This window comes from Zingiber officinale, chromosome 2B (assembly GCF_018446385.1).
Source record: "Zingiber officinale cultivar Zhangliang chromosome 2B, Zo_v1.1, whole genome shotgun sequence".
Classification (NCBI taxonomy): domain Eukaryota; kingdom Viridiplantae; phylum Streptophyta; class Magnoliopsida; order Zingiberales; family Zingiberaceae; genus Zingiber; species Zingiber officinale.
Genome location: NC_055989.1, coordinates 143992372 through 144018372, shown reverse-complemented (window position 1 = coordinate 144018372; position 26001 = coordinate 143992372). Strand labels below are relative to the sequence as shown.

At 37.8% G+C, this 26001-nt stretch overlaps 6 protein-coding genes and 2 non-coding genes across 10 annotated transcripts; 5 read left to right on the top strand and 3 right to left on the bottom strand.

Moving 5' to 3' along the window:
• Positions 1–597: 597 nt before the first annotated feature.
• On the top strand, positions 598–5002 carry LOC122047574 (40S ribosomal protein S10-1-like). Its single transcript, XM_042608946.1, has 5 exons — positions 598–715; positions 808–856; positions 946–1228; positions 1314–1452; positions 4787–5002. The coding sequence occupies exons 1-5, from the start codon at positions 713–715 to the stop codon at positions 4868–4870; spliced, it is 558 nt and encodes a 185-aa protein (XP_042464880.1). The 5' UTR covers positions 598–712; the 3' UTR covers positions 4871–5002.
• On the top strand, positions 2160–2249 carry LOC122050001. The gene has a single exon (XR_006131226.1). It is a non-coding gene; the product is annotated as a small nucleolar RNA Z161/Z228 (small nucleolar RNA).
• Positions 4528–4617, top strand: LOC122050003. Its single transcript, XR_006131228.1, has one exon. It is a non-coding gene; the product is annotated as a small nucleolar RNA Z161/Z228 (small nucleolar RNA).
• Positions 5003–5057: 55 nt separating the features above from the next.
• Positions 5058–7486, bottom strand: LOC122047573. Its single transcript, XM_042608945.1, has 8 exons — positions 7181–7486; positions 6996–7085; positions 6356–6415; positions 6100–6139; positions 5904–5997; positions 5678–5737; positions 5517–5608; positions 5058–5407 (listed from the first exon to the last, which is right to left on the bottom strand). The coding sequence occupies exons 1-8, from the start codon at positions 7324–7326 to the stop codon at positions 5321–5323; spliced, it is 669 nt and encodes a 222-aa protein (XP_042464879.1). The 5' UTR covers positions 7327–7486; the 3' UTR covers positions 5058–5320.
• A 259-nt stretch (positions 7487–7745) lies between these two features.
• On the top strand, positions 7746–10430 carry LOC122047572 (protein phosphatase 1 regulatory subunit INH3-like). 2 transcript variants are annotated; one of them, XM_042608943.1, is made up of 2 exons: positions 7746–8136; positions 10223–10430. In XM_042608943.1, exon 1 carries the CDS (start codon positions 7796–7798, stop codon positions 8129–8131), a length of 336 nt encoding a protein of 111 aa, XP_042464877.1. In that variant the 5' UTR covers positions 7746–7795; the 3' UTR covers positions 8132–8136; positions 10223–10430. The 2 variants fall into 2 exon arrangements, with proteins under 2 accessions (XP_042464877.1, XP_042464876.1); XM_042608942.1 differs by having other exon boundaries at positions 7747–8142.
• A 1591-nt stretch (positions 10431–12021) lies between these two features.
• Positions 12022–17420, bottom strand: LOC122047571 (ABC transporter I family member 6, chloroplastic-like). The gene is made up of 7 exons (XM_042608941.1): positions 17010–17420; positions 16879–16929; positions 16185–16406; positions 13692–13814; positions 12597–12773; positions 12330–12426; positions 12022–12252 (listed from the first exon to the last, which is right to left on the bottom strand). The coding sequence occupies exons 1-6, from the start codon at positions 17325–17327 to the stop codon at positions 12340–12342; spliced, it is 978 nt and encodes a 325-aa protein (XP_042464875.1). The 5' UTR covers positions 17328–17420; the 3' UTR covers positions 12022–12252; positions 12330–12339.
• Positions 17421–18004: 584 nt separating this feature from the next.
• Positions 18005–21111, bottom strand: LOC122047570 (uncharacterized protein At4g06598-like). 2 transcript variants are annotated; one of them, XM_042608940.1, is made up of 5 exons: positions 20800–21111; positions 19931–20577; positions 19348–19423; positions 19136–19262; positions 18005–18485 (listed from the first exon to the last, which is right to left on the bottom strand). In XM_042608940.1, exons 2-5 carry the CDS (start codon positions 20566–20568, stop codon positions 18295–18297), a joined length of 1032 nt encoding a protein of 343 aa, XP_042464874.1. In that variant the 5' UTR covers positions 20569–20577; positions 20800–21111; the 3' UTR covers positions 18005–18294. The 2 variants fall into 2 exon arrangements, with proteins under 2 accessions (XP_042464874.1, XP_042464873.1); XM_042608939.1 differs by having other exon boundaries at positions 19931–20582; positions 20800–21109.
• Positions 21112–22723: 1612 nt separating this feature from the next.
• Positions 22724–24551, top strand: LOC122047569 (stearoyl-[acyl-carrier-protein] 9-desaturase 1, chloroplastic-like). Its single transcript, XM_042608938.1, has 2 exons — positions 22724–23579; positions 23889–24551. The coding sequence occupies exons 1-2, from the start codon at positions 22731–22733 to the stop codon at positions 24456–24458; spliced, it is 1419 nt and encodes a 472-aa protein (XP_042464872.1). The 5' UTR covers positions 22724–22730; the 3' UTR covers positions 24459–24551.
• Positions 24552–26001: the final 1450 nt, after the last annotated feature.

Sequence of the window (26001 nt, the reverse complement as noted above, 5' to 3'; positions counted from 1 at the left end):
AATATTCGGGGCGGGTTCGGGGATGAGGATAGTATTCCCATACCCGCCCCAAACCCGCCCCATCCCCGAAAAATCGGGGATCCCCATCCCCATTTCGGGTTTTCCCCGCGGGGCCCCAAACCCGCGGGGAAAATTGTCATCCCTAATCAAATCTCTATCCTCGCTCAATCTCTAAATTTAATTTATATTATTATTATTATATCATTATTATTAATGATAATAATAATAATAATAATAATAATAATAATATTTTTAAAAAAATTTAATATTAATATTAACACTATTATTAATATTTTTAAAAAATATTATTATTATTTATTAATAATAATAATAATAATATTTGGGACGGATTCAAGGATGAGGATAATATTCTTATACCCTCTGCGAACCCGTCTCATACCCGCTCCGAATCCGTCCGATCTCCATTTCAAATTTTCTCCACGAAATTTGAACCTGTGAAAAAAATTACCACCCCTATTCAGCTTCACCGCATTCAAAGGTGTCGGGCGGATCCAGACCGGTTAGGCCTATTAATGATGATACTTGAGTATTTGGACCATCACAAGCCGGTGTTCGGCCCAACCACACCATGTCAGCCCTATATAAGAGGAGGATAAGCAATAGGGTTTCCATTTCATTCACGCAGCGGCTCTTCGCCATCTGATTCTTCACGCCTCTGCGGCGGATTTTTCACTCTCTTTTTATCGTAAACATGGTGAGGAATTCCATTGTTTCATCCTCGTACGTGGTTTCTTTCCTCTATGTGAACAATTATTCAATGTTTTTTTGCTTGCTGTCCTCTCCCAGATCATTCCGAAGAAGAATCGCCATGAGATCTGCAAGTACCTCTTTCAAGGTGTGTTCCTTTCCCAAATCGGGATCTTGAACGTCCTTCTCTCAAGAAAGATCGTTTTTGTAATAAAAAAAATTATTGGATTTGTTTAGAGGGAGTGCTCTACGCGAAAAAGGACTACAACCTCGCCAAGCATCCGGAGATCGACGTGCCCAATCTGCAGGTGATCAAGTTGATGCAGAGCTTCAAATCGAGGGAGTACGTGAGGGAGACCTTTGCCTGGCAGCATTATTACTGGTATCTCACGAATGATGGTATTGAGTACCTCAGAACTTTCCTTAATCTCCCATCTGAGATTGTTCCTGCGACGTTGAAGAAATCTGCTAGGCCTCCCGCTCGCCCATTTGGCTCTGGTCCTCCGGGTGACCGTCCCAGGTGACTTTTGACTTATCCAATCTTCAGCGATCTGAAATGTTGATAAGTACCGCCTTGCATTGCTATATTTTTGTGGTCTTGATAGGGGGCCGCCAAGGTTTGAGGGAGACAGACCGAGATTTGGTGATCGGGATGGTTATCGTGGAGGTCCACGCCCAGGGGGTCCTCCAGGAGAGCTTGGTGACAAGGGCGGCGCCCCGCCTGAATTCCAGCCGTCATTCAGGGTATGCATCCTTTTGCAATTCAAGAATGCTTTTTCATGCTTTAGTTGAGATTCCTTTTCTGTGTCCTCATTGATTCTAGTCTTGCATTGTTGCTGGTATTCATATTTTATGTTTACAGCATGCTAAACTTCAATTTGGTATAGAATGTTTCAGTCAAATTTATAGCCATTATTAATTGTAATTTTTTAAATTGTTGTGCTTGTTTGGGAAATTAATATCTTGTTCCATATGTTTTTTGTAAGCATCTAGGGCTTGATTTTCTTAGGAAACTAAAAACAGAAATTGTACATTGATTTAATTTTGGATTTTTTAGGAAATAGTTAAACAGTAAATAGAGCAGGTATCCTTGAGTGTTTATCATTGGTAAGGGAAACAAAACAGTGACAAAGTGAGTCGCTGACCACAAAAATTGGGGAAAAAATTAGGACTTTCTTATGTTTTTCAAATTTCAAAGGAAGAAATCAAATGAGTATTCACATTTTTTTAATCTCATGACGGTCGTGTGAGATAGCTCTTGGCTGATAAAACTGAAACCTCTGATGTTTTTTTGGGAATCTTTAGTGTCATTTTAAGTGTATAAGACTAGTTCAGATTAATCTGGCATTGATGGAAAACACCTTGTTGGAAACAACGACAAGGTGAGTCACTGACCACAAAAACTTGGGGGATATTAGGACTTTCTTATGGTTTTCAAATTTCAAAGGAAGAAATCAAATGATGAGTATTCACATTTTTATAATCTCATGACGGTCGTCTGAGATAGCTCTTTGCTGATAAAACTGAGATCTCTGATGTTTTTTTTTCCTTTGGGAATCTTTAGTGTCATTTTAAGTGTATTTTAAGACTAGTTCAGATTAAGCTGGGAACAAGAATAATCTGTTAAGTTGAATGAAAAAAGTGCAATTAGGAAATGTCTGAATTGGCAATAGCCCATGCACCCTAGATTATTGTTCATCGATAAGATGAAACAACGACAAGATGAATCATTGACAACAAAAATTAAGATTGTTGAACACATGATTTTTTGCTAGAGCTTTCTTATGGTTTTCAAATTTCAATGGAAGAAATCAAATGACTATTCACATTTTTATAATCTCATGACGGTCATCTGAGATAGCTGTTTCAAAACTAAGATCTCTAGTGGTTTTTGCCCTGTTGGAGCTTTTAGTGTAGCTTCAAATGTTTCAAAACTAGATCAGATTAGCCCAATAACAGGAAGCTGTCCAATTGAACATTAGAAAACTCCCAGTTGCATTAGATTTCTAATGGTCAACTGGAAAAATTGCAATTTGTTCGCTCATCAGTTTAAGGACAATCAAATTTTGCTTCAATTCATTACTTTCTGAAACTGTCCTTGATATGGTAGGAAACACCTGGTTGAACTGGATCTTTTGACCAAACTGCAATCCTTGCAGCTCACTGGTTTATTAACGTACATTATAACGAAATCTTGTTTTGACTCATGATCCGGAAGCAGTAAATTGATTTGGGATCGATTGAGATTGAATTTCGTAATGGAATCGGAACAGGGCTGATGGAATCGTACAATGTCGGTGAGATCGTACAATCTTATGTTGTAAATGATTCTACCCACGTTGGAACGATGACACGGACAACGTCCTCATCAGCTGTCAGTGACAGGCAGTGACAGTGTAGGGGGTGCATGTTGGTGTGCAGCGACAACTAAAGGGATCTTTGTCGGCGATCAGCAACAGCGGAGGGGCGCCGATGGCTTGTAGAGGGAACACAAGAAGTTTCTAGCAGTAGAGACGGTAAGAGAACTTTAGATGTCGATGGCTTGTAGAGTGGACGCGTGAAGTTTCTCGCGGTAGGGACGGTAAATGAACTTTAGATGTCCTTATCGACGGGTAGCGACAGCAGAGGGCTCTACAGGTGGCAACATCGAAGGGGCCTTGGTGGCTTGTAGAGGGGGACTTGTGAAGTTTCTCGTGGTAGGGACAATTGGAGAATTTTAGGTTTCTCGCGGCTTGCAGAGGGGGATGTCTGGGTGAGGAGTGGCATAGTGAAAGTGAAGGAGAACTTTAGGTTTTTAATTGAAACATTAATAATTGATTATATCAATTCCTAACTTAAATAAAATAATTTAAATAGGGTTTTCCTTAAATCCTAATTGAATTGTCTTATTAAAAATATATAAATTTATTTTAAAATTATAAATAAATTATATATATATATATATATCAACCTATTTGTGCCATTACTATTATTATTAATAATTTGATTTAATTTATTCTAAAAAATGTTAACCAAATATCAAATTGATCTAGTCTTCATTGATCAATTTCATTATTCTATCAAATATTAAATTAAATTTTAAGGGTTTTTGGTAGGATTGTATGTTTCTACGGTTCAATCCCGATTGATTTGTTTTTTCATCCCAAATTGAACCTTTGTAGGATCCATTGCGATCCTACAAACTATGCTCATGACAACTGGAATCTGTCCACTATTGAGAACACAGTTGAATTGGGTTTATGTCAGGTTTATCCGAACAAACTGCAACACAGCTGAATATTGTTATCGATATTCAAATGCCATTTTACTTTTGCCAGCATACTTGACTATGATATTCTATATATATAAATAGATATGTATATTTAAGTTGTTATACATATTCGTAAAAATAATGTCTTTGTTTTCTTGCATTGTTTTTAATCATCTATATCCCAAAGGAGAACCACGTGATGAGCCATTTTTTTTAATCTCACTGACGGTCGTCTGAGATAGCTTTGTGCTGATACAACCAAGATCTCTGATGGTGTTCCCTTTGGGAATCTTTTCTGATTCTTTGATTAAATATTTTTTCTTTTCGACATTGAAAATTGAGAACCAAAATTTATTTTGCATATGAAACTAAACGACATTTAATGTTTGCACTTTGATTTATTGTTTGTATTATATAGATGGAATGCTTAAGCTGTAAATAGAGCATGTACTCTGGATAGAAAAGAGACTATTTGTCACCGATGGTAAGGTGATATGGCACCGAGAAGTTGAATTGTGTGATGTTTTGCTAGGACTTACTTTCTTATGGCTTTCAATTCGCAAAGGAAGAAATCAAATGATGATCATTCTCATTTTATAATTCTCATGACGGTCATCTGAGATAGCTATGTGCTGATAAAACTGAGATCTCTGATGGTTTATCCTTTGGGAAGCCTTTTGATCGGTTCGACCTGAAAAACTTAAATCCTTTGTGCGGTCTGGTTCATAGACACATACAGTAGAATCAATCCTGTTTCAACTCTTAATGATGTAGTTGCTGTCTATTCATTGCTGGAACTGAAACAATGTGATTTTAACTATCGTGTAGGGTTCTGGTAGCAGGCCTGGATTCGGACGTGGAGGTGGAGGATACGGAGCTGGTTCGGGGGTTGGATCTGCTTCTCTTCAGTAGAAAGATTTCCAGACTTGAGAGTTATTCTTCAACTGTGAGAAATTGCACAAGTTCAAACTAATCCCCTCTCAAAATTGGGATTCTATTGCAAACGGCATTTGTTCAATAATTATCTTCTAGATTTCATCAAAATTGACTTTCAAAATCTTTTAAAAATTAGAAAACTGAACAGAGAACAATTTCTGAATAGCAAAGCAATCTTCCTAAGTTTTTCCAGATTTCAAAAAACTAGATCATAACAAATTAGACACATAATGAATTCATGACCGTTTTTTAAACTACCACTGTATGCTATAACAAGGTAGGAAAGCTGAACTATTGCTCCAATTGATTAAAAAGTAAAAGAAGAGAAGAATTCTTCAATCTCAGGTTCATATGGAACTGTAGAAATGCTAAAAGGAAGGCAATTTCATTGTACTAAGACCAGGGATAGGTAAGAGGAACAAATGATTATTCATCTGGGCCGAAGTCCTCGTCGGAGGCATTATCAAAGAAGGATCCAAGAGATTTGCGCAGGATGTTGAAAGAAACATCATCCTGTGAACAAAATATACAGTGGTATTTCTCAACAGTTTATGGTAGATTATGATGCAAATGGGGGAAAAAGAAATGGTGAGGCAAGTGAGTTTAAATTGCATTCGCATACCTGCTTCTTTCTTTTCAATGTTTCTTCTGCATTCGCTAGCTTGCTCAGGCAGGCCTTCTCGAGTTCAGATAGAGTTGCCTTTTCTTTCTTTCCTGTAAGGCATGGAAGAGAATATATCACACACTCTTACAGTGACATCTAAAGGAAATACTGGTGCTTACTGTTTTGTTCATATCGAACAGATAATTTTTCCTTCTCGTGTTCATATTTGGAATATATGTCTGCAAATATGAAAAAAAAAATGCTGTCATCGACCACTGGGAAATAATATTCTCTAATTTAAAAAATATCAATCGATTTGGAGAACAACACATGTTTAACTTGCTTATTTTGCTTATTTTTTATAGACCTATGAAAAATCAAATGAAACTGTTTGTTTGCACTGACCTTTGAAATTTTGTACATGTGCTTGTTTATCCTTGGAAAACTGCTCATATGCTGCTTGAAACTTGCTGTACTCAGCTTTCAATGAGCCTTCGCACTGCATTTGGTTATATCAGTAGGCCAAGTTCATTAGATTAATGAAGGCCCTAGAAACGTTATTACTAATAAGCTTTAGCCAACAAAATATAGCTTGTAGAACCTCCTTGGAGCTCTTCAACAATGCCTTCATCAAAGCCTGCCTGTCCATCGAAAAACAAATCTCATCTAATGAAGAACTAATTTCACAAGGCTGTTTCAATCATTTGAACCCTATGGAGTTTGACTCAGGTTTTACTAACAATAAACAGTTCCTATGTTTTAACACGTTCAAATCCATTTACATGTATTTAAATTAATAAGATAAGAAACAAATTAAATTATAACAAGCAAAAGGAGACAAGATTGACGGTCCTTGCCTTTCCTTGTCAAACTTTAATTTGGCATCATCCACCATTGATTGAATCTCCTGATTGACACTGAGAATCAAAAAGCTAATGAAGAACAACTAAAATAAAATACCACAAATGATTGGCTTAGAAGATTATGGAATGAAGCAGAGATGAAAATTTTAACAATAACAAGTATTCCCTCATTTGGAAATTCAAATAGATCTAGATGGAGAGCAAGTAAAAAGTCCTTACAAATAATCATTTCTGAACTCATTTGAAGAAAAAGATCCATGCAGATGACCCAATATAATTAGGTTCTGCATATTTAAACTAACCCTTCAAATATCATGTGGAATCAGTAACCATTACAATTTGTCATTTGTGAGACTAAAAGGGCATAAAGTATGCGTTGAATTAGATGCATAAAGTGGGGACATTAGATGGGGGAATAAGAAGTACAAATGCAACATATTGCAGCTATGATGCTGCATTCGTTCAAACAATTAGAAGTCACGGATCTGCAAGTTTCGATGCAGAAATCCACATCAAAATTTGATCAAAATTTATTTAGATAATGTATTGAAAATGCAATAAACCTTGAATCAGATTATTGATCCACAGGAAAAGAATGCAGAAGACATCAAATCACACTGGGATCGGAGCTCACCTCTTTATCGTCTCTTCAGTCTTCTTCTGCCCATCTTTCGCAGCCTTTTCCTTGATCTGGTGCAGCGCCGAGATAATCCCCTTGATGTCTCTGAAACCCACAACAAAATCCTAAAAACACAATCGGCAACAAAACAGAAAAGGCAGGGGAGAAATAACACCAAAGGGCGAGAGCTAAGATCGGACCTGGAAAGATCCAGATCTGGATCGTAATCAACATTCTCTCGCTTGGCCGTCTTCCTCTCGGATCTCGGGCATTCCGAATCCTTCGTCCTGCTCCGCTTGACGCTTCCTCCGGCTACAGGCGTCGGAAATCCACCCAAATCCAACATGAACGCTTCCGGTTCCGCACCCAGAAGATCAGCGACGCGAAACAGACGCCCAACCGGAGTAATTGAAAGCCCTAATTCGCCTCGGAGACGGAGACGTTGCGAGAAAGCACGAAGCTGCGGGAGTGCGGACTGGCTTTTATTAGCTCTTCCCTCTCAGTCGAGCGCAGCGCGGTTTTGTTCACGTTTGTTGTTAAATTACGTTTCTGTCCTCGCTTATAGTAAATTTCCTCAATCACGCAGGGGTTATTTAGTAAATTCACACTTTATTATCTTTTTAATAGAAAAAAGGTAAAACGTCTTTTTGAAAAAAATTTGAGTCGTTTGTCTAATCACAAGTCAGGTACGCAGGTGGGTAACAACTGAAGGTGTAATTTGATTTGAGATTGGGGAAGATTAGTGGCTTTAAATAGTATGTTAAAAATTGCTTCTGGATCATTCCGCGATTAGGGCAGAGCAAGCGAGGCGGACGATGGCGAGATTGGCTTCCCCTTCCACCGCAGCCGTAACTATTACCCTCGACGAACTGCCTTCGTCTTCTTCGCCTCCGAGGCAGTCGCAGCCGCCGCAGGAGACCCTCGTCCTCCGTCTCCGGCGGCCCAAGAAGAAGGTCACATGGAAGGAGGGCACAGTTGATAACGAGTTCCTCAACCGGAAGAGCTCCAAGAAGTGCTGCATCTTCCACAAGCAGAAGCCCTTCGATGAGGACGACAGCGACGAGGACGAAGGGCCGCGCGGAGAAGAAGGCGGCATCCATGACAGGGCCGGACCTAGCCACCACTGTTGTTCGCATGATGGAGGGCACTGATCCTGGTAATGGTAATTTTCTCAACCGATTTACCTCGTTTGTTTTGATATTTTTAATTTTGAAAGCCTGGTTTCAAAACAATCTGTGATTTTTCGAACAAATAATTGTATGCCGACATTGCATTATTAGGGCATGCTTCGTTATCCATCTTGGTTCCTTATGTAGTTTGTATTTGGGTTATACATTCTAAGATGAATGTCAAATTTCAACGTCAGTTATGATAAAACATGGATTAGGTTACCTGGTAGGTGAATCAGTGGAACGCCGGATTATCAAAAAAAAAACCTGGATTAGGCTGTTATTGTAAAATTAACAGTTTCAACACACTGTTAGATAATAGGATTTTAGGAATTAACCTTTGTTTTATTTCAAATTACCATTAAAAATCTTCAACATTCTCCTTGTATATATATTACACAAGTCTAGCAATTATGAGTCATATGCTTCTGAATGTTTATGGTTTGTTTAGTTGGATGGGAAAATATGGCAGAAAAAGGAGTATATTTGTCAAATTCTTCTATTTACTTTTGACAAGAAGAAGAAATTTAATTCTATCCAATTTGTTAAATTTTATTTGGATGGAGTTGGAGATTAAGGAATTTGTCGTGCTAATAAACACTAAATGAGCAAGTAAATAATTTTGTATCTTTCAATTCAAGTAGGCAAGATGGATGTAAGTGGGTGTAGGGAAAAGAATGAAATTGCTTTCTTTTCTTTCTGCCTCATTTAAACTGCATCCTCTTCATGTGAATACATTCATTAAATCTGATTTCTATGACAGTAGTTTCATGTTTGAATGTTTAATTATGTATTTTGTTAGTTTTATTAGATCCTTAATCTCTTTAAACATATCTCATTTTTATGTCAGTCATTGCGACCATTGTCTCACTTGAACATGTGGAGCCATATGTTTAATTCTTGTATGTTTCATAGAGTTTCTTGGCAACTTTTGGCTCATAATTTTTACATTGCAAACCAAAATTCTGCTTTAAAAAATGTGTATCCTTACATCAATGTTTTAGTTTATGGTAATATATCTAGTTCAAATTTAGTTCCTAAATACAATATCTTATTAATACATGATGATATATATTAAGGGTGATTTATCTCAGGTATTAAAGAAAAATCTGTTGAGAGTTGAATATCCTCCTACACACTACAAGAAGTGAAATAAACACAAAGAATGAGTAGAACGAAAAGAAACACAAAATGAGGAGAAATAAGAATGACAAGTTTTTTTTTAAAAAAAAAAATTATCATACCATTGGCTTTAATACTATTTGCTTGTGAAACATATCTTATATCATAATGTTGCCTTCCATAAAAGATAGTGTACTCTTCTTTAATGGACTGAGTTTATTGCATAGCCATTTATGTAACCCATGCATATTGTATCATGTAGATATCGAATTACACTTTAACCAAGGTCATCTCATTTAGTGAAATTGTGGGTTGGGGGCGACAACACAATTGATACTAGATTGGGTTGAGTAACCACCAAGTCAGGTTTATAAGTGGATACAGAGTCAGTTCATAGGCTCAGGCTTTGATAAAAATCATTTAGTCAAAGGTGATGCCCCCTATCTCCAGCAAGAGTGTTGTTCTCCCCTTGTTTACTGGTGAGCTATAGCTCACCTGGGTTGCCAAAATAACACTTGGTTGAAACACCATCATATACATGGATATCCAGTCAAATCATGAGAACCATTACCTGTATTCTTCTCTCATATAACATAAATCTTTTAGTTCACTGTCAATTAGTTAAATTGAACCTTCATTGAATTTTTCTTATTTCCAGAATCTTATAAAATGCCATATCAAATTTGCATTGGACCAACTCAAATTATCACAGTTCTTTAGATCCCTGATTCATATGTCAAAAGTGTAGCATTTCACAATGAATCAGATTGTGTCGTTTTATACAAATTTTGAATTGTATTATTCCCACAACAATGATTTCATTTAAACTGTTACACATCGTATTTACTGAATTCTGGTATCAAGATATAAATATGCATAAATTTAAGTGTTGTTATATCACACCTGCACTATAATGGATCTGACGGTTGGGACTACATTGGCTTATCACAGGTCACGGCGAATGCTATAAATGCAAGCTACTGCCGTAAAGTCGTCTTGCCTCAAGTATTGTCGGCTCTCTTTATCTCGTGGAACCCGCATTGTTGTACAGATACTACATTATCATTTTGCATCCATTGTTACAATTTATGTGCTTATCCGATTGATGTTAAGACCTATTCGAGTCGCAATGTGTACTTTTCTTATTTGGTACCTTCAACTCATTTTTTTCCAATGGTTATATGTTGTTTGAACGTGTAGATTCCATTCAAAATTCTTCATTACGGATGACGAGATTTTTTGCTCTTTATTATACAACTTTAGTTAAGATTTTCATTTCATTGGTCACGGTTGTGAAGTCGCTCGACTTTGATAATGCTTTGCTCTCTTCGATGGCAAGAGACAAGTTACTTCGTTTTTTTTTCCTTTCTAATTTTTTATGAAATTAAATAAATAATAATAAAATTGGGAACAAGTTTCCCCAAAAATTTGAACATGGGATCAGATCACTTTTCTACTTTAGCTTTTAAATCATTTTAATTACAACCTTTATATCATTTACTAAGATTTCATAATTTTATAATATTTTTTAAAATTATAAGGATATATACTTGGGTAATTAATAAATATAATTTGATTAAACTTACATTATATTATTCGATTGGTTTTAAAATTAAATTTAAATTTTGAATTGGTCTTTGAATATAACAAGCTTTTATTGTATTGGCTATAATTTTATATCTATTATTGATTACGATTTTATAACTATGAATTTAAACTTGAAATCACCCTATCAAAAAATCAAAATCAATCAAATACTCGAGGGTAGCTATGTCATTTTAAAGGGCTGAGGGTGGGACATAAAACATCTATTTGATAAAAAAAAAATAAAAAAAAATGAAAGAGAGGCCACTTCCATGATTTAAAAAAAAAATACTTTTTTTTAATTTTTGCTCAAAATTTATAGTATAAAAAGATCTATAAAAAATTTAATTATTGTTATATAATTTTTTTAAAAATTTATAGACTACAAATGCATTTTCAGGATCAATTTATTTTGTGCAACAAAATTTTTTTTTAAAAAAACCTTATTGAGAAAAAAAAAATACTTTCTGTGTATATATAGAAGAGAGAATATCTTTTCTCAATCTCGGTGGCCTCTTCTATTTAGAGATGATCATGGACAATGAAGGATGATCAGTGGAAACCAGGTTGTTAAGCCAAGCGTTATGGGAGGAGAAGAGTTAGGAAACAACCGTGGATGATTGAAGAAATTTGAAGCTAGCAGGAAAGGGTAGGAGGAGCTCATAGTCATCATCGGAACAAGGACGAAGACGCATCCATGGTCGAGAGGATCCACTCGCAGCATCTAGTCCTCCATGAGGTAGACGCATGTGGCAAGGTTAGAGCTCCAAGCTCCACGACTAGGCGCTCTTGGCCCCGCATATGGGCGTGAGCAGCAGACCTCGTGCAACCATAGGCGGCGACCCTGCACACGAGAATGCCTTGCATGGGCTCTGTGCACGGCCATGGGCGACGGTCTCACACGCGGCCACAACCGACAATCTAGGGCGACGATCATGCACATGTCCGCATGCAACGATCACGTGCTTGACCATCAGCAACAATCACAGGCATCCACAGTCGCGCGCCTGACCTCAAACCGATCCGTACGTGTCTTTGAATGTTTCCGCGGGAACTCCTTTCCCTTTCCATTCCATCGTTCGAAGTAAACAGAGCATTAAATAATTTTACTCGGTCCATTTTGGTACATGGCAGTTATCAAATGATTCTACCTATGACGACAACTATTTAATTTGAAATTAATAAATTTCTCAGCTAAATTAACGGTAATATCCAGTAAGCACCAACTAAACTTAACAAGAAGACATTTTCAAAACCACCTTATTGAAAATACCAAAATTTAAACTAAATATGTAGATGAAGTACAAAGATCGACCTCATGGAGTTGTCTGAGGAATGCGAATGTGTGGTCGCAACGACAAGCTTGGGATGAATCAGACCCCGTGATTTTTCGAAGCCTGTAAAGGACATCATTTAGGCATACAGATTGTGGATCGAGAGGAAGTAAGCGAGAACATTGAAGCGGGATGCATACGGGTTTTGAGTTATGCGCCATAGATCCCTCTATAGCCCTCCCTCTCGAGAAGTTTTGCGAGTGAAACATCACCCGTCTTTATAATCCTGCCGTTTTCCTGAACATCAAGAATTCTCAGTAAGGCCAACAACATAAATAAGTGATCATGAAGCATAAGCAAATTCTCATTTTCATTTCCTAATAATTCAATAGCAAATAACACCTAACAAAGGCCGAATGCATATTGAAAGATATCGTCGGCAGATAAGAATAACGGTCATTTCCTACCATTATATGGACATAGTTGGGATTGATGTAATCCAGGAGGCGTTGATAATGTGTGATCATCAACACGGAATTACTTGGTGTTAATAGTCCGTTAACTGCTTTTGCTACGTCTTGAAGTGCATCAACATCTAACCCTGAATCTATTTCATCGAGAATAGCCAAATCTGCTTGTAGAACCTGAAACATAGACAAAAAAAAAAAAAAAATCAAATGGTAGTAATCTAGAATTTAAAGAGAGAAAACAACTATGATCATCAATTGGACTCAGAATGCTACATCTCATATACTCAATTTTAAGTGAATAGATGATTTCTTTTTTAAACATTGTTCTCAAAATATGTTTCCGGTGATTAAAGAAAACTACAGGGAAAGCAGTGCAAGAGAAATGAAAAAAATGTTCCAGAATTTTGTGGATTGTTCATGTCAGACAGTGAAGGAAAACCAATATTTTCAAGATTTTTTATGTTAGTTGGGACAAAATTGCAGAAAGAGACCTTTGGGTGGTGAGTAGAGCAGGATTTGTAAATCACTTGTGGCATCCTAGTTCTAAAGTTATTTTCAAAAACAACAATGATAAGCCATCGATCCAAACTTTATGCTTGTCGGCTACATATTGCTAGTCACACCGAGATCTTTAAAACTAAGAAAAAAATTCTTAGATCTCATTTCACTGGTTATACATTTAACTTTGATACAACTTTTGAACTATCAGTAATCTTTCGACGTATATTTATTATCTTAATGTATGTTCTCTTGTTTTAACTTTTGTAGGAGTTAGATCTACCTGCTCGTGGATAATAATATTTCTTATTTGATCTCTCAAGTAACCCCACACGTCCATCTTCTTAATTATATCATGATAAAGATTAGTAGATAATGTAGTTGTCACATTAGAGTGATGCCAAAGAAGAAGGCAAATGAATAAGTGTAGTTGTCAACCAATGACAGGAAGATTAATCTTTCATCATGCATGTCAATAACTCATATGGCCTCTACAACTTACAATCAAAAGAAACTGACGATGGTTGCTAAAAGAGAATCAACAGCTTTATATAATCTATTTTTGTTATAAAACAAAGCATAAAGAATACGTACTGCAAGTTGCAGAATTTCATTCCGTTTCTTTTCACCGCCACTGAAGCCTTCATTTACATTTCTGTCCAGAAATTTTGGGTTCATATTCAAGGCAGCAACTTTAGGAGTCACCAAACTGTAGAACTGTGCAGACAAACAAAAAAAATCTAATGTTTTGCAAATGAAGCAAACTAATAAAGATAGTCAGCAATCAAACGATTGGAGAATAGAAGCAATATGTAGCTATGATCTACTAATTAATGATAGATACAACTTAATTAATGATTCAAAGAGCGTTAAAATAATAAGCAATATGTAGCTATGATCTACTAATTAATGATCTACTAAGCAATAAGTAGTCTCTTCTGTGATAGATACAACTTAATTAATGATTCAAAGAGCGTTAAAATAATATTTGAGGTCATGTCTCTTTGTCATACATGATACTGGAAAAGCATGCGGAAAGGGCTCAGTAGGTAATAGAAAAGTACTGGAAGAACATGTTGGAGAACTGGCAGAAAACAATACTATTCTTGCAAACAAATTGAAAATAAAAGTCAATGTAACCAACATAGTAATATCGGAGAAGCTATCAGTGGTTGCACTGAAGGTCACTTAACCAAGATTTGCATGGCTGCTAGATCCTTCAGTTCATGTTACAAGATATTAATAAATAGCTTAGCACCCTCCTGATCAAGGATGGGTGGTGTAGCCCAACCTTCCTGTTGCTTTCCTTCAGTTTCACTTCACACATGCACCTTCGGTTCTTTCAGTTTGGCTCCACAAAAAACCACCAAGGACTCAAGGAGACTCACTCATACTCCAATCCACTAACAGAGGTGGGAACGAGAGAAGTTGATTGCATTACTGTTTATTGAGGATTCAGTCCATTCCTTCACAAAGGTGATATGATGCATCTTAGTTCCAAATTGACAATAAAATGCCACTCGGATTCCAGAATGGAATAATTTGCGAGACTGAATCCTTTCAAATTACATTTTACAGTTGGATGAAGTTTAGTATGGTTGTTCATTGTGCAAAACAAATAACCAAGCAAATCTTCAATCCATCACCTTCCAACTCACACATGTTTCCACCAAATGAAGTACAAAAACACACTCCATCTTTCATTATCCTAGAATTAGATTGAAGGTGTTCCAACATTGAACATACACCACTCCCCATTATTGTTGACAGAAGCAGAAACCTATCAATACCATATAAAAACCTAGATAATCCATCAAATGGCAACACAGAATATTCCAACATAGAGTATCCTATTACGAGCCATCAAATATGTTTGAATATTGATCATCCTCCAACCCCAGGTAACTGTTGCAGCAGTACTAGAAAAACATAAAATGAACCATAGAAGATGCTGAATATTCGCAAGTCATAGTATGGATTTCAGGCATCGATCATCCTCCCAGGTACTTATCTATTAGTAGAGATTCCAGCAAACAAACCATAGAATATGTTCCAACTCTAAACATTTTCCCTCCGCAGTGTATTATGTAAGGCAATGCATTTGAAAATTTTCTTATATCATTCAATACACAGTATATAGTAATTACTTAAATAAAAACTTTGTTATTTTAAAGAATCTAATGTGACCTTTAGTAGAACTATTTTTTTCTCAAATCTAGTACACTCTTTTATCTTTTTCCTAATCTACCACAATGTTCAAGTTTCATGCTAAAATTTAGTGTTCGTCAATTGACTACTCTATCTTCCTTAAAATGATGGTTTGGCATTCACGTGGCATGTTGCCACGTATGCAAACCACTATTGTGGATGCCTACGGATGAAACCATAATTTTTTATCAAGTTTAAATTTGAAAAAAGAGGGTTGCCATTAAACAAATATTAGAAGTTATAATCCAACGTGGAAACAAATTTTATGAGTACATATCTAAAATAACAATTTGCATACATGGAAACATGTGTGGATGTCACATCATCGTTTTAACAAAAATTCAATTAATAGATGGTAGATTTAATGCAGAGCCTAAACATTGTGCTTGCATTAACTACATTTTAAACTATTTGTCTATGACCATACAACTAATTCACATGGTAGCAGGAAGTTAGCAGTCCACCGTAGTGACAGCAAGAGAAATTCTATATAAGTTAACTAAACAATTATCTATGCTCATGCTTTTCTCAATTAGGCAATAAACTGAAAAAGATACATCTAGACATTATCCAACAGGGACATGTATGTGTTACTACTGACTAGCTTTTTCATATCATGTACGTTTTGATTTCTTTAGATAGAAAAATATTCAAGTCAGAATAAGCAAGGCTGTTTCTAAGATATATGCTATACTTTTTATTCACATATTATTTCAGTTTGAAGTTTTATAGAAACCAGAGGATAATGGATTCATATAAAATGTTAGCAACAAAATCTGACATGTAGATCTTGAAGATTGGAAGAATGAGCAGATAGGATTACAGCATAACAATCAATGTTGTTGAAATTAATAGAAAAGCCTTAAAATATTAGCACACCTCAAGAGGTTCTACTGGTGGTAGCCCTTGGCTTTTTCTTCGAGCATTGAATGCCATAAGCAGAAAGTCGAAGTTGCTTACACCTGGTATCTCCACAGGACTCTGAAAACTCATGAAAATGCCAACATGGGACCTTTCTTCCGGTTCCATGTCAAGTAAATTCTGGTCCTTGAATAGAACCCTACCTTCCGTTACTTCATAATCTGGATGTCCAACAAGAACCTGAAACAAGCAAGGCATTTCAGTAAGATACAAAAACCTTGAAAAACCCCCTAATTATCTAATCTTCTATGCACTTTTTTCATAAATATATATCAAACAAGGCTCAAATATCCCTCGTTCACTTTTGGACAATCTTTGAAGAGAGAAGAAGATAGAAAAAGTAACAAATTCTAACAAAATCCAACAATCAATATTTACAATGCACTAAAACTATGGGACACTAATTTTTACTGAGCAAAACAGGCATCCAACTTAATTAAAAGTAATTGAAAAAAATCATGTTTCACATCTTTCCGCACTACTCAAGAATCAACAACTCTTCTTCCTCTTGAAGCTCTACTGAAGTCCTAATGAAGTTTTTCCCTAGGAAGCTTTGAGTACCAAATCTGGAGTTAACTAATCAATAGTATAGCATCAAAGCAACATAAGAGAACTCGATTCAGTAGCTGATAAAAAGTCTATCAAGGATCACCTTGGAGAACGTGCTCTTGCCTGATCCATTCTTCCCCATAATCGCGTGAATCTACAGAGAAAAACCTGTCAAAAAACAAGCAGAAACCCCAAAAAACCTTCCGACTGAGAGACGAACAGTAGCCGACAAACCTCGCCCTCGCTGATGGTGAGGCTAACACCCCGCAGGATCTCCTGCCCCGATTCCCTGACGACGGCCTTCAAATCCTTAACCTCCAATAGAACCCTCGGGGGGCCGTCGGGGAAGGAGGCGCCGCCAGTGGAGGGAGAGTCGATGGTGAGCGTCGCCTTCGTTCGTATAGACGAGCAGAAGTAGGCGAGGTTGGACCGTGGACGCCAAGCGCGGAGAGCAAAGGCGGCGTGCTTAGGGAAGGGCGCGGCGAAGGGGGCTCGGAGGGGGAGGGAGGTGGAAGGAGAGGAGGAGGAGGAGGAGAGATTGAGAAGAGCCATCGCGGAAGGGAAGGATTTGGTTTCTTCTTCTTGCTTCTCTCTTCGTTTCTTCTCCCTCTTTCTCTTCACTGCGAACTGGTGAACGCCGTGCGTGTTCGGTTGGGTTGGGAGGAGGGCAAAATTGTCAAAAAGGGCGGCCGATTTGAACCCGAGTCAACTCAAATCTCGGTTTAACCGGTCTGTTCAGCTGGCCCGCATGTTTTCCAAAAATATTTTTTACCCGAAATAAATAAATGTAATTAATTAAAAAAATATTTTCAATCTGAAAAACAACAAAAGAATACTTTTTATTTTTATTATTAGTAAAAGGACTTTCTATTTTAAAAAACATTAAAAACTTCATCTTATATATCAAAAATATTCTTGTTCCAATACTATATAATATTTTTTTGATCAAATTGCTCTTCAAAATTACTATGATTAAAATTTTATTAACATTGATCAAAATTACTTAAATTTAAATTGTTCTAATTTTAATAAAATGATCTAATTTAATCAAATATTATTACAGTAATTTTGATTTTATAATATAAAATACTTGACTACTACTGCTACAATTAAAGTAATTTTAAAAAAAATATTATAAGAACATTAAATAGCAATAATAATGAAAATAAAAGATGTCTTTTTAATTTTTGTCTTATTTTAATTTATGAAAAATGAAATTTTAAATTAGATTTATTAAGACAAAGTTTATGCCAGATTTAGCAATGAACTAGCACAGGTAGACTTTACATCAATAAGCATGAGAAGAGAGCTTAATCATGCTACAACAGAGCCATATGCAAAACCTAACACATTTTATTAGCCAACCACCAACAAATACATTTTGAATGAGGTTGACTTTGAGGTGGAAACAACAAACCTACACCTCAAAAAGGTAAAATTAGCTTCATGGTAACATACAACTTTTTAACATCTGTAGAAGATCTTGAATCCAAGAACAGGCTGCTGAAAACATTTTGATTCAGATGTGGAGCTGACCTACACCCGAGTTTGAATCATTTCCTTTCAGGGACAGATTGGCCAATTGAGAATTGAGGTCTATGCTTTTCTTGCGTCCGTGAGTCGGAAGTCGTTGTTGTTGCTGCTGCTGCTGCTGCTGAAGATGCATGTGTCGAAGACGAGAAAGCTCTTTCCCCAAGATATCATGCTCAACTGCATCGTTCGAAAGCAAGCATAGCATATGTGAAATTTTAATAAAAACCTTTGAGTCGCAGCAACTTTATACGATTTGCAACCTCATACGAGTGGATTCAATAAGTTTCAGAAACAGATACTTAAATGAAATTTCAGTTTGCACGCGATGATTTTACTACTTCTAACTGCGATCTTATAAGCTAACTCATAGTGTAGTTCATTAGTGTGTTTATTGTGACAAATATTGGTTCTTTCGTAAAGAAGAAAAAGATTACTTGGAACACTATACTCGATAACAATAGAACATGGATAATGCCAGTTTCTTGTATGTTTTGCATAAACAAGATCGTAAAAGTTTCATTAACAGTAAAGAAGGATATGCAAATGGTGGAATGGTGTTTTCCTAGTGCGAATAAGTCATGCATCAGATCATAACTGAGGATCATAACTCGAGAGAACTAAGGAATATAGCTTGAGTCCAAATTTGATAGTCTAAATATCCAAAGCATTATACCAAACATAGTTTTGGGTCGGGCAAACAATCTGGAGACTCGGAATGGGCTTATTGAGGGGGAAAAAACTCAACAACAGAGGTATCTAACCCCACAAATACCTTAAGAACAAGTGCGGACAAGAATGTTTGCATTATCTAAAGCTTAGATACTTACGACATTTCAAGAGATGCTCGTGCGAAAGACAATCCAGTTGTTGCAGCAGTGTTTTGTTCTCCAAGCTCAACATATGGTTCTGCTGATCTAAAAACTGAAGCTGTGATGACAATTCCAAACTTTCTGCCTGTAATACAGGATGTACGACGAGAAAAATGAGAAGCACAGAATTCATCACTTTCTTCCTATAAAAATGAAGAACAATCCCTTACCTGCAACATTTGAACACTTCTCTCCAGTTCAGCAATGTACTGGAGCTTGCGCATTCGGGATCTTTGAGCAAATTGCCTAAGATAGCAGAAAAAAAGAAACAGAACAATAAGTCAGTAAAATTATTACATCAGTCGGTTGATTTCTATGCTTCCAATGAACATGATTAACCATCCATGGTTTCCAGCGGTAGCAAATTAGATCGTCGATTTGTATATTCTTCCAGCCCGTTAGCATTAGATACAGTGACGGTGGAGATGAGAAGTTACAAGTCAACAAATGAACTGGTGAGAAGTCACAAAGTTTCCTCATGTGTGGGTTAATCATTGACATATTTTTCTTTTGTGAGACTTAACCAATATGGTTATCATTTGTTGGGTTGGCCCCGAAATATTATTCAAGCAATGGGTAACAACAAGTCTCAAATAAAGATCAAAACTAGAAAAAGCGACGACTACAAAAGTATAAATAGTTATGACTGATGATAAGCCATTCACAGCAAGGCAAAATTGATGCAAAGCACAAGTCAAATGTATGTTAGCTAAATAGACTTATGGAACTAAGGAAAGATAGATCACGACTCACTGTTTAGCGCGCTTAGCTTCCATCTCAGATTGATAGTGCTTAGCCTCAGCACCTTCCCTCCGTTCGAAACAGCCTATCGGTTTTTCTTTGCCGCATTCCTCTGGAACATGGCTGTCCATGACAAAAGATGGCAAACCATCTTGCTTCTTTGTCACAGAAGCTGAAAATGAAGGCGCAAGTTTGTCCTTGGCTGGTGGAAGTCTGCTGATTGGATAGTTAACCATGTTGTTGCTGGAATCCGCGCCTTCAATTTGTGTGCCTCGATATGAATTTGCATCCAAATAGTGAGGTGCATGCTGAATCTGTTTGAGGTAATCAAGTTCCTGAGGTCCCCAGAAAGCCACTGCATTGGAGCCGTCTCCATTCCATGAGGAATCAGATGAGTCCAGGAATACAAAAGAGTCGCTAGACGATCGCCGATGATCTCTTCGCCCGACAGCAATCTCAGGTTCTCTAAGGAGTTCATCAAGCCAAGAAGGCTGCTCCTCGAGGAGAAAGCTCTCGGATGCAGTGCGCTGGTGGAACCTCACGCCGTCCCTGGCAATGGGATTCCCCTTAGGACCTATGCAATTGATAGAGCTGCTACCGACGAAAGAGGCCGGGAAGGGGCATTTTGGAGGAAGCTGTGGATTCGTCATCTCCAAACCCTAATCTGCCATCAAGGATTCAGATGTAGCAGCGTCCATATCATGAAAGGCATTAAAATCAAACAATGGATAAAACGAGCAGCAAAATCACGCCTTTATCGTTACCAAATCTTCTTTCTTCAGATCAAAATGTCAGAATCTGTCTAGAAATCAAAGGGAAAAAACAACGATCCGATCCGAAACCAAAATCAAAACTAAAAACAGAAGAGGAATGACACCGACCTGATGGAATCGAATGCTTGGCGATGGGATTCAGCCTTCGGAATGGGAAATCTCTGAAAGCGGAGGAGAGAAAGGGATGGGAGCGGAGATAGGGGGACAGAGGAATTTAATGGGTTGATTGAAACAACCCGGACAACTAACAAACAACAAAGACAGGCACGAAATCATGGAAGAATATAGAAACGATCGACCGATTTGGACGCTGGCAGCGGCGTCTGCTCGATGCGGATGGCGATCAAGATCGCATCTTGTTTCCCTAACAAACCAAATTAATACACAGAAGTTCGTTTTTTTTTTCTTTCTCAAACAGCCTAATTTTCCGGTTATTTTGGTGTTTTTTTTTTTGAGATCTGACAAGTTGGGGTTGGATTCGGTCTGACTCAGTTTTGATCATGTTGACCAAAACGGAGAAGTCAAAAGTCAACTTAGAGAAAGGAATGATACCGAATCATTTTTTTTTTTTTTTTTTTTTTTTTTGTATATAATCACAATATTTCATTTCTAATGCATTAATTTTTTAAATATTTATATTTGAATTTTTTTTACACTTTTTAAACAAAATCTTAAATAAAAAGTCAACTTGGAATTTGACTTTGACTCTCTCTTTTAAATAAACGAACCACTCGTGTATTTTTTTAAATAATTTATATATAAATTTTATCAATAATAATTCTATAAAATAAATAAGAGAGGCCATTTCAATTTCCGCGTGAGTAAGTGAGCCACTTGATTAGAATAGTCAAAAATAAAGATATAAATGAATCAAATGGTTCACGAATTATTCGGAGCTCGATTCGATAAAAAGCTCATTTAAGTTCGTTCGTTTATTTTATCAAGCCGAGCTCGAGCTTAAAGATATTCGACTCGTGAACTCGCAAACATGTTCGTTTATAGGCTCGCGAACCAAAAAAATGAGCCTTAAAACGAACCTTAAACCGAGTAAAAAAAACGAACTCCAAAACGAATCTTAAAATGAACTTTAAAATGAGCCAAAAAACGAACTCTAAAACGAGCCAAAAAGATCTCTAAACAAACCCGAGCTCGCTTAACGAGTTAGGCTCATTAACTTTGATAATCAAGCTAATAACGAACCGAGCTCGAACTGTTCGCGAACTTGATAATTCTAAAACGAGCCGAGCTCAAACCTTGTGATAAAAGCTCGATTCGAACTCGAGTCCGAATATAACTTAAACGAACCGAGCTCGAGTTTAATACTGTTTGACTCGGTTCAACTCGTTTACATCCCTAGTCAAAAGAATGATTCTCGAATAAACTTATTTCAACCTTATTCTAACAATTATGGACTAATTAATACAATAATCAATATGTAAAAATAAATTAACTTAATTTAATTTAATAAAAAATATACATAAAATATTATTAATATATCAAAATCATATAAATTTAATCAAAATCATTTCATAATTAAAATTATTATAGTAATGTCAATAAGTGTCAGAAAGAATAACACACAACACCTAGATTAAATTGTATCCTCAAAATCCAAAGAGTAGCATTCCTCTCTATAATCCTCATTTTATTAGCACATTGACTCAATAAAGATAAAATTTAAAACGGCATTCGTTTTAATTGGAATCAAATAAATATCTCATTAATACATTTTACTTTTAAAAATTATTTTTGATTTTTTATATTATTGCCCTAGCTACTAGCTGTTACTATTACAACTACTTGTCACAATTATAATTATTGAATTAATACAACATTTTAAGATTGTGTATTTTATTAAAAAAATCTCTATAAATATATTATAGTTACGGATGGAATCCTTGTCAGGTGCGCTATTGAAAAACATGATTCCGATGGAACGGAGGTTCTTTACGGTCAAGATGTCACGTGACTCTTTCTATTCTTCAGTCAAAAGATAATAAAGCAATATTCAAACCCAAAATTAAGCGTCGATACCAACGATGCTATTCTCAACCGTCCATTCGACTTGCCCACCCACAGAATGCCGATTTTCCATCGGCCAGTGGAAAACCGCTGCACCCACTGTTTTGCAGTCCTCTCTCCCCGTCGCCGGGCAAATGACTTGGTTCGCATGCACCGGCAAACTGGCGGTATTCACTTGCCTTAACAGTGGGTGCTGCTACGCACTCTACCTCTGTCTGTATAAATCGCAACCCAACAAGTTCGCTTTCTTCCAATCCGATCGCTCCAATTCCTCCAACGACGCAGTAATGGATTGCCTGCTACACTCCGTCGGCCACGGCCATTGTGTTCTTGCTCTCCCGCAGAAGAAGAAGAACTGCCTGCGGGTGTCCGCGATCGCGGCGGCTCCATCGACGCTGCGGAGGAAGGCCGCGCAGCACTCGATGCCGCCGGAGAAGGTAGAGGTGTTCAGGTCGCTGGAGTCGTGGGCGGAGCGGGAGCTGCTGCCGCTGCTAAAGCCGGTGGAGAAGTGCTGGCAGCCGACGGACTTCCTGCCGGACTCGTCGCGGCCGACGGAGGAGTTCGAGGCGGAGGTGCGGGAGCTGCGGGCGCGCGCGGCGGAGCTGCCGAACGACTACTTCGTGGTGCTGGTGGGGGACATGATCACGGAGGAGGCGCTGCCGACGTACCAGACGATGATCAACACGCTGGACGGGGTGCGGGACGAGACGGGAGCCAGCGGAAGCCCCTGGGCGGTGTGGACGCGCATGTGGACCGCTGAGGAGAACCGCCACGGCGACCTCCTTGGCAAGTACCTCTATCTATCCGGTCGGGTCGACATGCGCATGCTCGAGAGGACCGTCCAGTACCTCATCGGCTCCGGAATGGTACTCCCAATCCACACCCTATCAAATATTCTTAAGATTTTTTCCGGTAGGGAATAAGATCGAGCACGTTATGGGCGTTGCTGAGGTTGCCCAGTGCAGGGTTTTTTTAACGATGGGTAATAAGGTCGAACGTGTTATGGGCAGTGCTATGCTTGCCTTATGCATGGTTTTTTCCGGTGCGGAATAAGATCGAACACGCTATGGGCGTCGCTAAGGTTGCCCAATGCAGAGATTTTTCGGTGGGGAATAAGATCGAACATGTTTTGGGCGTTGCTAAGGTTTGATTAGGGTTGATTGATGGCCTTGCAGGATCCAGGGACAGAGAACAACCCGTACCTGGGCTTCACCTACACCTCCTTCCAGGAGCGCGCCACCTTCATCTCCCATGGGAACACGGCGCGGCTCGCCAAGGACCGCGGCGACGGCGTGCTGGCGCGCGTCTGCGGCACGATCGCGGCGGACGAGAAGCGGCACGAGACCGGCTACGTCCGGATCATCGAGAAGCTGCTTGAGCTGGACCCGGACGGCGCGGTGCTGGCGATCGCCGACATGATGCGGAAGAAGATCACGATGCCGGCGCACCTGATGGACGACGGCCGCGACCCGCTCCTGTTCGAGCATTACTCCGCGGTGGCACAGCGGATGGGCGTCTACACCGCCTCGGACTACGCCTCGATCGTGGAGTTCTTGGTGGAGCGGTGGGGGCTGGAGAAGCTGGAGGCGGGGCTCAGCGGCGAGGGGCGCAGGGCCAGGGACTTCGTCTGCGGGCTGCCAGCGAGGATGCTGCGTCTGCAGGAGAGGGCGGAGGGCCGGGCCAAGGCGGCGGAGGCGAAGAGTGTCAAGTTCAGCTGGATCTTTGACAGGGAGGTGGTAATATAATAATAAAAATATATATATAATAGTAATGATAATAATAAGATTTAGAGGAGTATTTTGCATTAAGATGTAAAACTGTCATTTGCATCCTCCAAATTTTGTCTAATCTTTGAATTGAAATGAGTTGATGCAAAATATTCAATTTAGTTTCTTTGGTTCGGTTCAATTTAAGTTGAATTTAAAATTAAAAAAGGGTAATTTATCAAAAGGCGTTGCTTGTATTTTGTATTTATCAAAAGGAGCATCGTAAGTTCATATTTATCAAAAGGCATAGTTTAACAAATTCAATTCCTAGATTACCCTTCTGGTTATCTGGCAACCACCTTTTTCGGTCATCATTTTCCAAGCATTCAAGGCACAAATCGAATTAAAAATTAATTTATGGTTCGGATGCACGTCATCTCATCGTCTCACTCCCTCCATCTCTTTGCGTGATTTTATAAACACGAAAAAAATATGAATCCTGCGCTTGCCATTACTGCTCGTGCTGGTTGGCGGGATTGCAATAGACCAGTTAGATTTTTGGGATATTGGCATAAGAGTTTCAAGAGAAGACCAAACGACAACTGCAGTTAAGAATGTCAACCGAGAAGGACAAACGTCTTGCAAGAGGGAAATTAGTAGAAGAATACATTTAAAGATTTAGACATATATGTATAAATTTATTACTGTAAATTAGGCTAGTGATGGTAAATAAAATGATTTAAAGATTTAGACATGTATATATAGATGTATGGATTTATTACTGTAATTACAATATTGTAGCAAAGGGTGGTGGAAAAAATGGTTGCTATGGTTTATTTAGGTTGTGTGGGGAATAAATATTCAACAACACCTGCAATATGATGTAATAGAATACTTAATCGATTTAAGTCTTGTTAGTTTTTGAGGTTGATAGTTAAGTTTGGCTAACCATTTTTTATTTACGGTTAAGGGTTTAGTCAGTGGTGGTCATAGTTTACAAGAATTGTCTACTTCAGTAGGGGTCTGATATCATCGATATCAGGCCCAACGTGGATCTGATATCATCTATATCAGGGCCAACGCGATCTTTGGTTAAAAGTTTACTTTTACATCATATAGATCTTTTCCTCGCTCAACCCTTCCTATTACATCACTTGATTATGTAGTTGAAAATTGATTTAATTAGTTTGGAATTTATTTATCAGGGATGATCATATAATCGAAGAAATTCTCTCTGAGATATGGAATACACTTGATACAAATTCAAACATTGGAAATGGAATTAATGTAGAAGTATCCAGAACAAATATTCCATCATCTTCGCAGTATAGTTGTGTGCCTAACACAAATAGAAATAGAAGCAATAATTTCACATTTGATCTAAATGAAGAAGCTAGTATTCAAGAAGATGAAGTTCTAAATCCCTGTACAACACTTGTTGATTACTTTGAGCCTACTTGGAGTGAGGAGGAAGGGTATTATAACCGAATTGGAGAGGAATTTGCAATGTAATACAGATGTACAAGAATTCTTAGCTGATGATATGCAGATTGAACAATATGAAATATCTCCAGAGCAGTAC